At 43.5% G+C, this 18,651-nt stretch overlaps 1 protein-coding gene across 1 annotated transcript in view; it reads left to right on the plus strand.

The window, feature by feature from the left end:
- Window positions 1-18,651, plus strand: part of LOC144679756 (epidermal retinol dehydrogenase 2-like) — a 34,797-nt gene that overhangs the window by 12,999 nt on the left and 3,147 nt on the right. Inside the window, exons 3-5 of the mRNA XM_078540463.1 lie at window positions 2,439-2,538; window positions 4,359-4,503; window positions 8,547-8,672. Coding sequence (XP_078396589.1) covers window positions 2,439-2,538; window positions 4,359-4,503; window positions 8,547-8,672 — 371 coding nt within the window. The remainder of the gene's footprint in view (window positions 1-2,438; window positions 2,539-4,358; window positions 4,504-8,546; window positions 8,673-18,651) is intronic.

An 18,651-nucleotide genomic window follows, 5' to 3' on the forward strand; every position in this document is an offset into this window, starting at 1 on the left:
ATGTATCGCCAGGTTTCAATTATTTTTATTTATGGTCACCTCAACCTTGCTTATTTCTCCCCCACCACAATGATGATGATAACATGTGCATAAGAATATGGGAAATCAGTGGAGAAAGTACCAGCGATGAGGGGCTTTGGTGGGTGGGAATCTAGGTTGGCTTGCTGCTTGCTTGAGGCACAAACTCAGTGGCTCTTTTTTTTAAAGGCTACTTTTTCAAAACCCTTTCAGCTCCTATTTTCTCAATTTCTAATATGTAAAATAAGTTTAGCAATATAGAATTACGTATTTCACAATAAAATGATTGCCTTTAATTTTTTTGTTTGCATCCATGTAACTTCAGTAATATTTTTCTTGAAGTTTTCCGCCTCTCCGTAGCCTGGGCTTGAGGTTCATATTTTGGCTCAGAACGATTGCTGATAGCTTTAGATGCAGTCTGAATTTGTGTAGGAGTCCCCATTACGCATTAGTAGGTTTCTGTTAATACAAGTGGCAGACTCAAGCAACAACAATGCTATATTTTGGCCCCGCTCTAGATTATGTGCAGAGGTACTAAAATGGTGCTTAAACCTCTGACCTTCTGACACACAAATTTCAGCTGTTGGTAGACTTTCTGATTGCACCTCCAGAATATCCCCCAGACACAATAAAGAGGAAAATCCATCCTTGTTTCTGAAGATGGTTCTGTGTAGGCTTGTGCTGAAGATGCAATGCTCAAAGCATTGTGGAGGTGGCTTTGCTTTTAGCAAAGTAAGAACATAAGTTCTTCCAAGTAAGAACATAAGAAATAGGAGCAAGAGAAGGCAATATGGCCCCTTCAGCCTGCTCTGCCATTCAATAAAATCACAGTTGATTCATTAATTCCACTTTCCCATTTTGTCCTCATATCCCTTGATCAGTTAGTTCCCAAAGATTTATTGATTTTAGCCTTAAATATTATAAACAAAGAATCTGCAGTCTTCTAGGGTAGAGAATTCTAAAGGTTTCCAACCCTCTGAATGAAGAAATTTCTTGTCACCTCAGTCTTAAAAGGCTAATACTTTATGCCAAGATTATGATCCCCAGTTCTAAACACTCCAGCCAGGGGAAACAGTCTCTCAACATCTGTTCTGTCAATCCCTCTAAGAATTTTACATCTTGCAATGAGATCACCTCTCATTCTTCTGAACTCCAGATGATATCGGCCCATTCTATTCTATAAAATCTCATAAGACAGCCTTTTCTTCCCAAGAAGCAGCCTAGCGAACCATTGTTGCACTCACTGCAAAGCAAGTATTTCCTTCCTTAGGAAAGGAAACCAAAACCATACTCCAAAAGTACTCCAAATGTGGTTTCTCCAAAGGCCTATATAATTGTTGTGACTTCATTGCTCCTACATTCTAAACCCCTTGCAATGAAAGCCAACGAGCCATTTGCCCGCCTAATTACTTGCTATACCTGTACGATAACTTTCTGTGATACGTGTACAAGAACACCCAATTCCCTCTGAATACCAACAAATTTTTGAGTCTCGCCTTTTTAAAAATATTCTGATTTTCTATTTTTACCAAAGTGGATAATTTTACATTTCTCAATATTATACTCCATCTGCTACCATCTTCCCAATCACTTAACCTGTCTCTATTCCTTTGCAGCCTCTTAGCGTCTACCTCACAGTTCATATCCAAGTTTAGACAAAACTAGATTGGAAATAATTACCCAATCCCCGTATCTAGGTCATAGGTTTAAACAGCTGAGCCCCAAGCACTTGTCCTTGCAACACCCCACTAGGTTATAACGTGCACCCGAAAATGATGCATTTATTCCTATTCTCTGTTTTCTGTTTGTTAACCAATCCTCAATTCATGCTAATATATCACCTGCAATCCTGTGAGCCCTAACCATGTTCAACAACATCTTTTGTACCACCTTATCGAATGCCTTCTGAACATTCAGATTATTGACTGAATTCTGAGTAATGCTATTACTTCTACAATATTGTGCATCTTAAATTGCTTTGCGACAGTGCAAAAATGGCAATAAAACTAGCACGTGAATAATTTTATATTAAATTGTTTTGCCCGCAGTGCATTAAAGGATAAAATCATGTACATTTTGGAGACTTCTTTTGTTCGATTAAAAACTCAGACAAGATACCCTTGGGTTATAATTGCTGATTTTCAGTTTTGTACATGTTTTTAGTGGCTTTCTGTACTTTCTACTTCTCACTGTTTTTTCTCCTGTCTTATTTACTGATTTTGGTTTATTTCATTTAACGGCGATTAATGTAAATAATCTGGCTAAGTCTGCTATACTAGGGGAAAAATGAATTGTCAATGCAGTTTTCAAATATGTTTTTATGTTCTCTTCCTCATTTAGTAATCCTTGTAGTTTTAAGTAAAAACAATAAGCCATCGGTTACAGTCCACTTAGTAATTCTGATGGTTAACTGTTTTTAGACCTATAAAGCGTTCCTGCCTGCAATGATTGCCAGCAACCATGGCCACCTGGTTAGTATTGCCAGTTCAGCAGGACTGTTTCCAGTCAATGGATTGGCAGGTAAGAATAGCTTCTGTGGCTTCTGGAGATTTTATGCTCATAATATTTAGACTGAGAATGTTGTACAATATGGCAGAATATATGCAGCTTTAAATTGCTGTTGTTTTCTACATTTCAGTTTGTGCATATATTTCAAGTGTTTAATATCAATGAGTTAAACTATTACTTTTCTTGAAAGATGTGTGGGTATTACACTTTTACCATTATAGAAGCATTATACCATATAATTTACAAGGCACAGATTTTGCTCTCAACAGGGAAAGATCGATATTCAGTATTCATCAAATTGGTGGAAGGGGTCATCAACACTGCTATCAAGCAGCACTTGCTTAGCAATAACCTGCTTACTGACGTTCAGTTTGGGTTCTGCCAGGGCCACTCAGCTGCTGACCTTGGTTCAAACATGGACAAAAGAGCTGAACTCCAGAGGTGACGTGAAAGTGACTGCCCTTGACATCAAGGCAGCATTTGACCAAGTGTGGCATCAAGGATCCATAGCAAAACTGGAGTCAATGGGAATCGGGACAAACTCCCCACTGGTTAGCGTCATACCTAGCATAAAGGAAGATGGTTGCGGTTGTTGGAGGTCAGTCATCTCAGTTCCAAGACATCACTGCAGGAGATCTTCAGGGCAGTGTCTTAGGTGCGACCATCTCCAGCTGCTTCATTTATGACCTTCCTTTCATCGTAATGTCAGAAGTGGGGATGTTCGCTGATGATTGCACAATGTACAGCACCATTCATGACGACTTGGATACTGTAGCAGTCCATGTCCAAATGCAGCAAGACCAATATCCAGGCTTGGGCTGACAAGTGGAAAGTAGCATTCGCGCCACACAAGGACCAGGTAATGACCACCTCCGACAAGGGAGAATCTAACCATCACCCCTTGACATTCAATGGCATCACCATCGTTGAATCCCCCACTATCAACATTCTGGAGCTTACCATTAACCAGAAACTGAACTGGACTAGCCGTATAAGTACCATGGCTACAAGAATAGGCTAGGAATCCTGCGGCGAGTAACTCACCTCCTGACTCCCCAAAATCTATCCACCATCTACAAGGCACAAGTTGGGAGTGAGAATACCCTCCACTTGCCTGAATGAATACAGCTCCAACAACACTCAAGAAGCTTCACACCATCCAGGACAAAGCAGCCCGCTTAACTAGCACCCCTTCCATAAACATTCACTTCCTCCACCACCAACGAACAGAGGCAGCAGTGTGTGCCATCTACAAGATGTACTGCAGAAACTCACCAAGGCTCCTTAGGCAACACCTTCCAAACCTACTGCCACTACCATCTGGAAGAACAAGGGCAGGGGAAACATGGGAACACCACCACCTGGAAGTTCCCCTCCAAGTCACTTGCCATCATGACTTGGAAATATATCGCAGTTCCTTCACTGTCACTGTGTCAAAATCCTGAAACTCCCTTCCTAAGAGCATTATGGGTATATTACACCACAGTGACTGCAGCAGTTCAAGAAGGCAGCTCACCATCACCTTCTCGAGGGCAATTGGGGATGAGCAACAAATGCTGGCCTAGCCAGTGACACCCACAGCCCCTAAATTAATAAAAAAACCCTCATTGATAGCTGCCCATTGATCTTTAGGCTTGTCAATGGAGATTTCCTATAATCTGGCATCTAATAGTTCTAATATTGAATATCACCGCTATATGTGCTATCAATAATTAGAACTATGATAATTTTTTTTAAACTGTCTTTTTATTCTCATACAACTGACTTCTGTCCTAGTAGATCTGATTCCCACATGTTTTTGGTGAGCAACGGGTGTCTTTCATCTTTTACAGATTATTGTTCAAGCAAGTTTGCAGCAGTTGGCTTTGCTGATTCTGTTGCACTAGAATTGCTTGTTGCAGGGAAAAATGGTATCAAGACTACCATCGTTTGCCCATTCTTTGTACGCACCGGCATGGTCGATGGCTGTAAAACCAAGTAGGTAGTCATGTTGATTCATTAAATTTGTCATCTTTACTTTCAACTTTATTGACTCAAGCTTAAAATGTATTGCTAGAATGTGTTACTTAAAACTTACAATCTTGAAATGTTAGTATTGTGGCATTCTGATTAATTTCTAGCAATTTTGTAATGAATTACAAAATTAGGGGGAGGCGGTGGCATAGTGGTGTCGTCACTGGACTAGTATTCCAGAGACCCAGGGTAATGCTCTGAGGACCCGAGTTCAAATGCCAACACGCAGGTGCTGAAATTTGAATTCAATAAAAATCTGGAATTAAAAGCCTGATGACCGTGAAACCATTGTCGATTGTCGTAAAAACCCATCTGGTTCAATAATGTCCTTTAGGGAAGGAAATCTGCCATCCTTACCTCGTCTGGCCTGCATGTGACTCCAGACCCACAGCAATGTGGTTGACTCTTAAATGCCCTCTGAACAAGGGCAGTTAGGGATGGGCAATAAATGCTGGCCTAGCCAGCGATGCCCACATTTTATGAATGAATAAAAAAAAAGAATATTTATGAGTCCAACTGATGAATCTGAATTGTGTTAAGTGAAAGTATACTGGCAGGCAATGTATGGGGTAATTCTAAATGCTCAAGGCAACAGGCATAACCAGGGGTTGACAAAATAAAAACATTCCATTAAGTGGAAAGTGTGGCAGAGGTAGGAAAACCAATGCCAGCAATAAAAGGAGTAAACAGGTGATAAAGGATGATAAAAAAGGTTGCATTGTTTAAAATTACATATATGATTAAAACACTAAAATGAGTACAGCAAAAAATGAAGAAAATAAATAGATTATGAGGGTGAAGATCATGAGATAAGGATGGCAGTAATTGTTTGTTTTTTTAAAATGAGGGTTCTACAAATATACCCATGAATAAAGAGCTATACTGGTAGCTGTTAGACTTCTGTTGGATCTTCTTTTCAGGTGAACATAAGAAATAGGAGCAGGAGTAGACCACACAGCCCATCAAGCCTGCTCCACCATTCAATACGACTATGGCTGATCTTGGGCTTCAACTCCATTTTCCTGCCTGCTCCCCATATCTATTAATTCCTTGAGAGGCAAAAATATGCCTACCTCAGCCTTAAATGTATTCAACAATGGAGTATCCACAAACATCTGCAGTGAAAAATTCCAAAAATTCACAACCCTTTGAGTGAAGCAATGTCTCCTCATCTCAGATCCTTATCCTGAGACTGTGCCCTTGTGATTTAGATTCCCTGACCAATGGAAACAATCTCTCAGCATCTACTCCATCGAGCCCATTCAGAATTTGTTCAATGAGCTCGCCTCTCATTCTTCTAAACTCAGAGAATACAAGCTCAATTTACTCACCCTCTCATCATAGGACAACTCCCTCACCCCAGGGACCAATTTAGTGAACCTTCGCTGTACTGTTTCCAATGTAAGTGTATTCTTTCTAAAATGTGCAGGTCAATTGTATTGAATTGCAGTGAAACTTCTTTATACTTGTACTCTAATCCCCTTGCAATAAAGGCCAACATGCCATTTGCCTTCCTAATTGCTTGCTGCACCTGCATGTTAACTTTGTTCCTTGTATGAGCACAACCTAGTCTCTTTTGAACATCAATACTTAGAAGTTTTTTTTAAATTCTGTTTTTCAATTCTTACGACCAAAGTGAATAACTTCACACTTCTCTACATTATACTCCATCTGCCATCTTGTTGCCCATTCACTTAACCTGTCTCTATTTCTTTGCAGCTTCTCTGTATCCTCCCCACACCTTACTTTACCACCTAGCTTGGTATCATCAGCAAACTTAGATACATTATTCCCTGCCTCTTCCTCTAAGTCATTAATATAGATTGTAAATAGCTGAACTGCAGCACTGATCCATGCAGCACTCCACTGTTCACTGCCTGCCAACTTGAAAAAGCTCTGTTTATACCCATTCTCTGCTTTCTATCTGTTAATCTATCCACTAACCAATCCTCTATCCATGCCAATATTCACCCCCAACTCCATGAGCCTTTATCTTGCCTATCAACTTTTTATGTGGCACCTTACTGAATGCCTTTTGGAAATCCAGGTATACTATATCCACTGCTTTCTCCTTTATCTACCCCACTGGTTACATCCTCAAAAAACTCAAATAAATTTGTCAAACAGGATTTTCCTTAAGACTTCCTTAATAGATTCCAGTATTTTCCCAATAACTACGTTAGGCTAGCTGGCCTGTGGTTCACAGTTTTCTCTCTCCCTCCTTTCTTAAAAGGCAGTGTAACATTTGCCAACTTCCAATCTAATCTAAGGATTCCCAAATCTAAGGCATTTTGGAAAATCATAGCTAGCATGTCCACTATCTCTGCAGCTATCTCTTTTAGAACCCTGGGGTGTCGGCCATTAGGCCCCCTGAAGGGGAGTTGAGAATGGGCAATAAATGCCTGCCTAGCCAGCAATGCCCACACCCTGTGAAAGAATTTTTAAAAATCCCCTGGATCCTTTCAGCCAAAATGTGGAAGATATCTTTTCATGTACAAAAATAAAAAATCATGAGGCTGGGGAATAAAAAGAAACAGTGGGAATACAGGAAAGGATATGGAAGTTTTTTTGGTAAACACACCTAACCCACCATCGCAAAGTGGCCCCATGTTTTGTGGTGAAAGTAGGATCTTCAATTATCTAGCTTGAAAAATATAGTACACAGTGATGGTCTGTACAAAGTATTGACCCTCTGCCAGCTTCAGTGTGCAGTTCTGCATACTGTGTCACAAAAGGACATTTTGGCCTGAGGGAACACAGAGAAAATCAGCTGTGTTGGTGAATGGGCTTCAGGTCAGTAGGATGCTTGGTTAAGTTGGGGCGGGTGGTGGTAGGTGAGGTGTGGCATTGAGGTGAGCTTAAGTTATTTAAGACTCTAAAGGCAGTAGACAAAGTATATTCTAAAACTTTTCAGCATTAAATGCATTCAAAAATTTAAAATGTGAATGCACGGTTAACATATGAAAATTACAGACAGGAAAAGATCAACTGATCCATCAAGACTGTTTCTCACTCATAATGCCTGAGGCAGCATGACTAGATCCCACTTAACCCCTCAAGAGGCAAAAAAGGCAGAAAAACTCAGGAGCGATAAGGGAAAGAAAATCTGTAAAATTCCCCCTCTACTCCCTCAAGTGATCAAGGCGGTCCAGGAGATCTCACTAACAATGTATTTGTTCACTGTAAATCCACTTACCTTTATCGTGTTTCAATCTATGCATCAGTCAAGAACCAGTCCAGCTTCCCCTTGAAGACTTGCAGGAAGAGCCTTCCTTCCCTCTGCTGGTGGCATGCTAGTATTGCCAAATTTCTCACTTCTGTTTAAAAACCCCTGTTGTAATGTAGGAAATGTGGCAGCTAATTTCCACCGAGCAAACTCCCGCAAACATGATAATAACCAGATTTTTTTTTTCATATATACGTTGATTGAGGGATGGACAGAACACTGGGGATAACTCCCCTGTCCTTCTTCAAAATAGTAACATGTGATCTTTCACATCAGCCAAGCAGGCAGATAGGGCCTTGGTTTAAAGTACTCATCAAAAGCCGGCACCTTCCATCAAAGTGCAGTGCTGCAGTGGAATATCAGCCTTGTTTTTTTTTTGTGCTCAAGTCCTGGAATGTGACTTGAACCCAAACGTTGTGATTCAGAGGTGTGTGCTACCAACTGAGCCATGTCCGACACCAAGCCCCATCAAATACTCAGATGCCTTTATTACATTGAATGAGACTCTTCTATCAGCAATTGTCACCAATTTATTGCTATTCCTTAGCTAAACTGATGGCAAAAAAAACCTTCTAACTGTAGGGAGATCCTGATGAACAATGTAGGAGAAAACCTGTCTTTTTTAGTGTGTTTTTTTTAAAGCAGGATTTCACAAATATATTTTTTGGGTGGTTAACCACCTTTATTTTACTCATGAAAACCTGCATAATTTTTTGTTGACAAATTGTGAACAATGAAACTAAGGCTTTTACCCTATAATTTATACTCAATTTCTATACAGGTGGCCGCATCTTCTTCCCATTTTAGATCCAAATTATGTTGCCAAAAAGATTATGGATGCCATTTTACGGGAACAAATTCTTCTTATAATGCCACGAAGCCTGTATTTTCTGTTTGCTATGAAAAAGTAAGTACAATTTATCTTGGTCTACGATGTTCTACAATTCATTTTTATATTGTCTTTTAAGCAGTCTTGATTCTTCAATATGAGAAATGTCTATTACAACAACTTTCTTTTATGACATTATTTTTCTGCATGAAAATTCCTGTATGGTAAAGAACTAATGATTGAATGTTGTCTTTGTGCACCACTGAATACAATCAAAACATGACCAATTATATGATACAGCTCCATGTTGTAGTTGCTAACATGATGCACACAGTAATGAAAATGGAATGAAGTGGAATGGATGTTGATGGTGGGGGAATTTAGTGATGTTAATACTATTGAGAGGAGGTGGTTACACTCTTGTTGTAGAAAGACACTGTCTGGTATTTCTGTGGCATGACGCATGTTACTTGTCATTTGTCAGCCCAAGCCTGAACGTTGCCCAGATCCTGCTCTATGCGGGCATGGACGGCTTCATTATCTGAGAAGTTGTGAATGGGACAGAACACTGTCCAACTCTACACAAGCCTTCCCACTTCTGACCTGTCACCACCTCTACCTCTGTCTACCCCTTCCCTTTCCTCCCAGACCATGATAGGGTCCCCCTTGTCCTCACTTTTCACCCCACCAGCCTCCGCATTCAAAGGATCACCCTCCACCATTTCCACCAACTCCAGCATGATGCCATCACCAAACACATCTTCCCTCACACACACACACCCACCCACACTGTCAGCGTTGCATAGGGGCTGTTCCCTCCAGGACACCCACTCCTCCATCACCCCCAACAACTCATCTCCTTCCCACAGCACCTTCCCATGTAATCACAGAAGATACAACACCTGCTCTCCTCACCATCCAAGGGCCCAAACACTCCTTTCAGGTGAAGCAGCACTTCACTTGCACCTCCTTCAATTTAGCCTACTGCATCTTTTGCTCTCAATGTGGTCCCCTCTACACCAGGGAGACTGAATGCAGACTGGGTGACCGCTTTGGGGAACGCCTCCGATCTATCTGCAAGCATGACCCAGACCTTCCTGTCACTTGCCATTTCAACACCCCATCCTGCTCTCATGCCCACACGTCCGTCCTTGGTCTGCTGCAATGTTCCAGTGAAGTCCAACGCAAACTGGAGGAACAGCACCTCATCTTCCAATTAGGCACTTTACAGCCTTCTAGACTTAACATTGAATTCAACAACTTCAGACGATGAATACTCTCCTCCATCCTCACCCCCTTTGATTAATCTCCTTTTTTCTACATTCATTTTATTTTTTATCCACTTATTTTTATCTTTATTCATTTGGCCAGTGGTTTCATCCCCTTCTTATCCCCCCCTTCTATCCCATTTTCTATCTTTTTTTTCCTCCTACCACCGCCCCCTCCCCTCACCCCATCCCCTACAGGGCCATCTGTTACTTGTTCCATGTTGTTCTCTCACACAATGCTACTCTTGTTCTGCTATTATCACAAACTGCTTTCTTACCTATATGCCGCTGTCAGCATCGTTTTTGGCACTAACCAATACCATTAACACTCCCTTTGTCCTTTGCTTCATGGCATCTTCATCGATCCCTCATTTGACCCCACCTATTGCTGGCCTTCTATCCAGCTCCACCTACCCCACCCCCCTTATACAGTATCAATTTCATCACATTTCCACTTCTCTTCAGTTCTGAAGAAAGGTCGCACGGACTGGAAATGTTAACAATATTTGTTTTGGGTTGCTTGCACTAATTGTGTGCTCTCAGCTCTACACCAGTGTTTCCTCTGGTGAAGAATGCCTGTTTTACTCTGTAATCTAAGGCTGTGTCAAAGTGCCCTTGAGTGGGAGAAACAACTATGATGGGGGGCAAGTTGTGCTGGGTGGTGTGATGCTGTTGGGATAATGGTCGGCTTGGACATCTAGCTGGAAGGCATATGAGATGTTCCTGCAGCAGCTGGAGCCATCTCCAGCAACTCCTTTGAGACGCCTGCTGGCACTACTCGCCCCAGCTGGCTGACTAATGATCTGTAAAGGAGCTGTCAGTATAGCTTTTCTCACTAACGCACTTTCCAACTGATATCCAGCCTGTCAAATACTCCAGTGACATTTATGTAAGTGAGAACCCATAGTCTCAGTGACGTCAGTCACATACTTCTTGAGCAAGTTGTTCAACACCTATTTCATTTTGTTGTACTCTTCAGTTGACTGATGTTTGCACTCACTCTGCTTCTTTGAATTCCCATGAATTGCGCATGTAGGAGGTGCATCATTGTGCATTCTCCGCCAGCTGCTGCAGGTTGTTTGCAGTAGATTTTAAAAATGTGAAAAGTATATTTTGCTTTTACATTAATTCCTGTCTGAAGCCAGTTTAGTAGGACATCAGTGCTTTGTATAAAGACTAGACATATCTTGTTGCTCCCAGCCTTCAACCCTCTTTATTCAGCCCCTGCTACAACTTCTAGTTATGTACTTCTCTCAAACAGTCATTATATGTTCTAATGTGCTAGTAGCCATGCTGGGGGCAGGAGAATCACTGTGGAGCTTGGCTCGACACAGTCAGAAATGGTTTCTAATGTTCAACAATGCCTCAGGGCAATGCCTTGGCCAACAGGGGTTAAGCTGCCTGGTTTAAATTTCAAACAATGCTTGGCAGTTAACTGTCAGTCACCATCAATGGTGCATTCTCCATCACAACACCACTTGTCAGCCAATTCTCCTCACATACAGTATAAATTGTTGTCTTCCACTTATATTGGTATTCTTACAAGTGCCCTGATGAGTGCAAGATGAAAAGCTTAGACATGTCTCTCTTTTCAGCAATACTCAAGTTCTGTTATTTTGTATTATAATTTTGTGAAGCTTACCAATTATCAATATTAGGCTAACTGATCAGAAGTTACCTGATTTATTCTTTTTGACCTAACTCACATCAAAACTGTTCACCTATCACTCTAAAGCTTGCTAACCTCCATCCTGGTCTGACTGAGATATTTAAAATGCGTATCCTTATTTTCAAATCCCTATGTGGCCTTACCCTCCTTATTTCTGTAACTTCTAGCTCTACAGTCCTAGCCTCCGAGATATCAGTGCTCCACCACTTCTGGCCACTTGTACACCATCCACTGCTGATGACTATGCCATCAGCTGCTTAGTCCTAAACTCCGGAGGCTTTTGCCAGACAACAGTGAAGGGCCTCTAAGAGTGCTATTACCAATGGATCAGGGTCATGCCAGCAGGAGCAGGTGGGTGTTGTTCTACAATGGACACAAAGGGTCGGTGACACTTATTCCCAAAGGAGGAGCAAGGGGAAGGTTCTGGGTGGAGATAGGCTGCAAAGATAGTGCAAGAGAGGGAAGAGACCACCTGACATAGAACTGATCCACTCAGTCTTCCAGACCACTTTGTAAGAAGAAGGAGCAGTGAAGACGGAGAGAGGGCCAGGCACTGGTGGCTCCACAGCAGCAACTGAAGGTCAGCCTCTGGATGCGCATGGCAGGGGAGTGGCAGCAGCTGGCCACGTGCAAAAGGGCCTGTCAGCAGGAGAGATTCTATTGTACACTGCTCAGCTAACTGCAAATGTCAGAGCTGCAGTGTCAGTGCAGACTGAGGCTTTACAGGAAGGCGGCCATTGATCTATGCACCATGCTTCAGGACAAATTGAGACCCATGGTGTTCGGTGGAAGACAGTGCCAGTGGCCCTGAAAATCACCATGGCTCTCAAATTCTACCCATCCAAATCTTTTCAGGGATCCTCTGGCAATATATGTGACACCTGCAAGGCTGTGGCCCATCAAGGAGGTGACCAATGCCATGTTAAAGAGGGCTGGAGACTATGGGCAGAATTTTGCCCTTGGCGTGCGGGCTCATCAGTGCTGCGCTGGGGGCAGTTGGGAAGCCAGAAAGCAGTTTCACACTGGCAAGCCAATTAAGGCCCCCCCAGCATGAAACACAAGCGGCAGCACTCAGTGCTGCCTGTGTTGGTGGGGGAAGGAGGGCGAGCTGGGCGAGCGCACGCTACGTAATCTCTCTGAGGCAGAGAGCTGCCTCATGGAGATGGAGATATATGAAAAAAAAAAGTAATGAAACATGTCCCCTCATGTGACTCTGTCACATGAACAGGGGCATGTTATTAATGAAAAATTAAAGTTTTCATTTAATTTTTATTTGCTTTTGGAAACCTCATCCCGCCCATAAGTGAGGTTTCCAAAAAAGTGCAAAGGCCACTTGGCATTTTCACCTGCCTGCCAACTGTAAGATTGGACGGGCAGTGGAACTTTTTATTTTAATTAACTTTTTAATGGCCTTAATAGGCCTTTTAATTGTCGGCAGGCGCACCACCAACTGAAATATTGTGCGAGTACGCCATAATGTCAGGACGCTTGCCTGACGTCATTGCGCGTCATTTAACGTTTGTCAGGTCGGGCATGCACCCGCCTTCCATGCGAAAAATTTTATCCTAAGTGTGTTATAGCACCGATTCAGGTAGCCAGGTGGAAAGGTCCATTGGCTTCAGGGCCATCGCTTGGTTCCCTCAGGTGCAGGGTGTCATCAACTGTGATCCTGTGGTGATCAAAGCTTCCATGGACCAGCCAGTGGCCTTCAGCAGGAAGGGCTGCCGCTCCATCGATGTCAAACTGATCTGCAACCACTGAAAGCAGATGCTTCAGGGGTGTGCTGTATTCCCAGGAAGCAGCTACAAAGCCTACAAAGTAAGGCAGTCCCAGGTGCCACAGCTTTCCTGCTCCTCCCCCAACATGTTTTCACAGAGAGATCCTCTGGGACTAGGTCTACCTATTGAAGACATGGTTACTCAGGCCTGTGAAGAACACTCGCATGGAAGAGGTACAATACCTGCCAGGGGCCTGATCACCGAGCAGGCCATCAGGATGCTAAAGTTGTGAATCGAATGCCTCAACTGACCTGGTTGAGCCCTTCACAATGCCCCAGAGAGGGGGTCTCAGCTTGTGCAGAACACAGCGGACCACCACTATTGGGGGGGGCCTTGAATAATTAGGACATCATCAATTGCCTCTCCTCATCCATGAGGAGGAGGCTGCTGAACGTGCAGTAAAGGATGAGGAGGAAGCCCTTGCATTAGAGGGGTAGGGAATTGAGAGATGCGCATGGGAGGCTCAGACAATCTCATATACCCAGTTTCTTGTGATCCTTTCAACCTTTTACTATCAGTGCAATATAGACCTACTTTAATGCAGACCAGCTGTCACCTCATTCATCCTGCACCCCGTAGCCCAGTGCTCGAGCTCACCCTGCACTGATAAAGCTGAGGTGCTGATCAAAAACCACCTACCCTAATACAAGCAGGCTATTGAGGGTGAAAGGTTGTTTTAACATCTAACAAGGCAACAAGAAATACATAAATAGCTAACTATAGCAAGTGTGACATTTATTGAGTGGCACTAGTGTAAGAAGGCTTAACATATGCAAAATTTAAACACCTCTGAGCCCCATGTGTGTCTAAGTGCTTACGTGTGCTTCTACGAGGTGCAACCCCTGAACTTACAGCTGAGGTGGAGGCAGGCGGATCCTGTTGCCCATGTCCTGGGATGACTTTAGCCGTCCTCTGGCTGCTTGATGCCTGGAGTGCTCTGGCATGCTGAGGGTCTCCTGTGCAGGTGCAGGACCCTCCTCTGTTGTCATGGCTACTGGAGCTGGGGTCACTGACTGAAGTGGCTGAGAAACTGCTGCACATATTTGGAGGGCCTTGAGATGGAGCAGCTGCTTCTCCACCCTTGAAAGACCTCTTTGTACCTCCCTGCTGACTTGAGAAGGACAGAAATTTGGTGTAAACTCCAGGTGGATCATCCACCTCTCGCCATGCCATGGCTGCAGAGAACTCATGGATGAGACAATAGCTTGTAGTTTTGTACGCATTTCCACTGACTGGTCTGTTGGATCGAGTTCTCGTAAAGGTTGCCAACCCCACAATGGAGGAAGCCATGCACTCTCACATCTGAGACATGGCCACACACATGGCCTGGATGGACTTCTTTGTTTGTGCATTGGTGTGAGTAGCCTCTGGAAGCTTGCCAGATGTTCCCTCACCTCACTTCCTGTCCAGAAAGTGCTGTGTTCCTGAGTCCAGAGGCAGTTCATCATCCTGGGGCTCAGTTTGGGCCTGACCTCTTATAGTTCTCCAACTGTCAGTGACCTTGACTGTCACACTGTTCATCAGCTGCTTGGGTGTGTCTACTGTGCTCACCAGGTCGTGACCCTGAATCTAATCACAAGAATTACCCATTGATGCAAGAGTATCTGCACTGAGAGGGTATGGGGCAATGACTCTGAGGATCCCTCCTCCACCTCAGAGGTGGACTGCAGGCCCCTGCTCTCTGCAGCTGAGTGTCCTTCAGGAATACTGAGACCATGAGAGAATACAAACATTTAGGAGTTAAGGGTTTCACATCTCCTCATTCCAAACATGCTTGATTTAGAACTCCACGTGTCCAATAATATAGATGCAGTGTTCATGTGTCATAAGAACATAAGAAATAGGAACAGGAGTAGGCCATTAGGTCCCTGGAGCCTGCCCTGCCATTCAATAAGGTCATGGCTGATCTGCCCCAGGCCTCAACTCCTCTTTCGTGCCAGCTCCTCATAACCCTCAACTCCCCGATATTTCAAAAATCTATCTACCTCTTTAAATACTTTCAGTGATCTAGCCTCCACAACTCTCTCTGGAGTAGAGAATTCCAGACATTCTGAGAAGAAATTCCTTTGCATCTCAGTTTTAAATGAGTGCCCCCTTATTCTGTAACTATGTCCCCTAGTTCAAGAATCCCCCACTAGTGGAAACATCTTCTCAGTGTCTACCCTGTCAAGCCCCCTCAGAATCTTGTATGTTTCAATAAGATCACCCTCATTCTTCTAAACTTTAATGAGTAAAGGCCTATCCAGTTTAGCCGTTCTTGATAAGTCAACCCCTTCATCCCAGCAATCACCCTAGTGAATCTCTTTTGAACTGCCTCCAATGCCAGTATATCCTTTCTTAAATACGGGGACCAAAACTGTACACAGTACTCCAGGTGCGGCCTCACCAACACCCTGTACAGTTGTAACAAGACTTCCCTATTTTTAAACTCCAACCCCCTGGCAACATGGGCCAAAATTCCATTTGCCTTCTTAATTACTTGCTGCACCTGCTTGCTGCACTTTTTTGGAGCCTCTGTCCATGTAAATAATAGTGTACCTTTTGATTTTTCCTACCTAAGTGCATGACCTCACACTTTCCTACATTAAACTCCATCTGCCAAGTTTTTGCCCACTCACTCAACCTATCTATATCCCCCTGCAGATTCCTTAGGTCCTCATCGCAACATGCCCTCCCACCTATTTTTGTATCTATCACATGTTGTCCAGATTCACTCTTTTGTCTTGCACTCAAGCAAATCATTTTTCTGTGATGACACTCCTGTTTTGCTATTGGCAATTGCACTGCCACCCCCCTGACTGTGAGCCAGCTCCAGGGCTAACACCTCTGTTGGGGTCAAAGCACAAATGTCTGGATGCCTCCACCCTCACCCACTTTTTTTTTAATTGTGGGCCTATTTCTCTTGCAAGCAGAAGGAGGAACATTGTTAGTTTTCCCATAAAGATTAGCACAGATATTTTATGCAGGTCACAGCCCTTTGGCCTATGATGAGGGCTCATGAATGCCATCTCCTTACGGGATGTGGTGGGGGTCAGCAAAGACAGACTGCTGGCTGTCTCTGAGATGCAGCCATGCAACTGAAAAGGTTTGCTGCTGCCACAGCCACTTGCCACTGCCTGGGTTGTTACTCCCTTCCCATGTAGCACACTCTCCCATGTTGCCATGTGCAAGCCCCAAAGAGGAGAGTGGTAAGGAGGACTCACCCTGGCATGAATAAAGGAGGTCATTTACCTGTTTGTGGCACTGCACCCAGGTTCAGGGAGTGACCCCACAGCTGCTGACCTCCTCTGCAATCCTCATCCAGGGTTGCTTGTTCAGGTGGGAGGGTCTCTTCTTGCCATCTCTTGGTAAGAGGGACTCCTGCCTTGCCATTGCAGCCTGGAGGAGAAACTGCAGGGAGACATCGCTAAACCTTGGGGTCACTCATTGTCTTCCCTCTGCCTTGGTGGCAGTAGTCTCCTAGTCTGCTTCGTGGGTCTTCATTTGAGCAATAGGAGTGGAAGATTCCACAGTTCAGCTACAGGGGCCTTTAGCACTGCTCAGTTAATTCTTGGCAACAAGGCAGCACTGTATACAGGGCTGGCAGCCCTTTAAAGATGCCACCAGCACCTGCCTTTTAGTCAGGTGATGCCGCCATAGGTGCCTTGTTGCCCACCCCCACTCAACAATTGGAAGGGCCCTGTCCTCCAGGCTGCTAATTGGCCAGCCCATCACACGTCATTTATGTGGAAGTGCCACCTGCTTCCAGTGCCACCACCGCAACCTGCACCATTCAAATAAAATTCAGCCCTTGGTGTGGGGAAGATACGGGTGGTAGAGTTTTGGATCAGCTAAAATCTACAGAGGCTGGAGAGCAAGAGGTCAGGATGGACAGTGTTCACAAAGTTGAATCTAGAGATGAATAAGGCATGAATGAGGTTTCACAAACCGTTAAGTGGACATTGGAGCAGAGACTGGTTATTATATGGTGGAAGCAGAAAATCCTTATGATGGAGAGGGTGCGGAGTCAGAAGTTCAGCTCTGGTTTGAATCCAACGTCACAGTTGTGAATGGTCTGTTTCACTAGGAAGGGCAATACAATTGTTAGCAAGTGTATGGAGTTTGCAGCAATGTCTAAAGATGATGGCATGGATCTTCCAATCCTTAACTAGAGGAAATTACAGCTCATTAAGGAATGGATATGAAGCAAGCAGTGTGATAACAGAGGCAATGGAGGTATTGAGAATGGTGGTGGAGAGGTCACCGAGGGAGAGGAGGAGGGATTTAAAGATAGATATTCATGATGCTCCAGAATGAATAGGTAAGAGTGGAACCGACCAAGCTATACAAGGAAGGAGAGACGTTGAAGTATAATAATGTGGTTGACCATGTCAAAGGCTGCAGAGCGGACAGGGAACAATAATGTACTGTGGTCACAGAAGATGCCATTTGTGACCTTGATTAGTGTCTTTCCGGCACTGTGACAGGGTCAGAAATCTGATTGGAGAGATTCAAAATGGAGTTGCAACCTTTTGATTGTAAAGAGTGCCACATACTGAATGAAACTAACATTGATATTTCGCCAAAACCATTAAAAACGTGTCTCTCTAGCCAGAGCTAGTAGAATCCAATATCGTTAGGCCCCAACTCCAAAATAGTTAGTAATCAAATTCAAGATTAAATTAAAGACTGACTGCTATTAAAACATGAGGGTTCTGGAACAGTCCTGGTAGATTGGAGGGTATCAAATGTAACCCTGCTATTTAAAAAAGGAGGGAGGGAGAAAACAAAGAATTTCAGACCAGATAGCCAAGCATCAGTAGTAGGGAAAGTGCTCGAATCTATTATAAAGGATGTGATAACAGGACACTTAGAAAACAACAACGGGATTAGACAAAGTCAACATGGATTTATGAAAGGAAAATCATGTTTCACAAACCTACTGGAGTTTTGTGAGGATGTAACTCGCAGAATCGGTCAGGGAGAACCGGTGAATGTGGTGTATTTGGATTCTCAGAAAACTTCTGATAAAGTTCCATGTTAGAGGTTAGTGTGTAAAATTAAAGCACATGGGATTGGGGGTAATATATTGGCATGGTTTGAGAATTGGTTAACAGACAGGAAACAGAGTAGGAATAAACGGATATTTTTCAGAGTGATACGTGGTGACTAGTGGGGTACCGCAGGGTCCAGTGCTTGAGCCCCAGCTATTCACAATATATATCAATGATTTGGATGAGGGAACCAAATGTAATATTCCCAAGTTTGCTGACAACATGAAACTTGGTGGGAATGTGAGGAGTGTAAGAGGTTTCAAGGTGATTGAGACAGATTGAGTGAGACGGCAAATACATGGCAGATAC

Source organism: Cetorhinus maximus, chromosome 4 (genome assembly GCF_964194155.1).
Source record: "Cetorhinus maximus chromosome 4, sCetMax3.hap1.1, whole genome shotgun sequence".
NCBI classification, from domain to species: domain Eukaryota; kingdom Metazoa; phylum Chordata; class Chondrichthyes; order Lamniformes; family Cetorhinidae; genus Cetorhinus; species Cetorhinus maximus.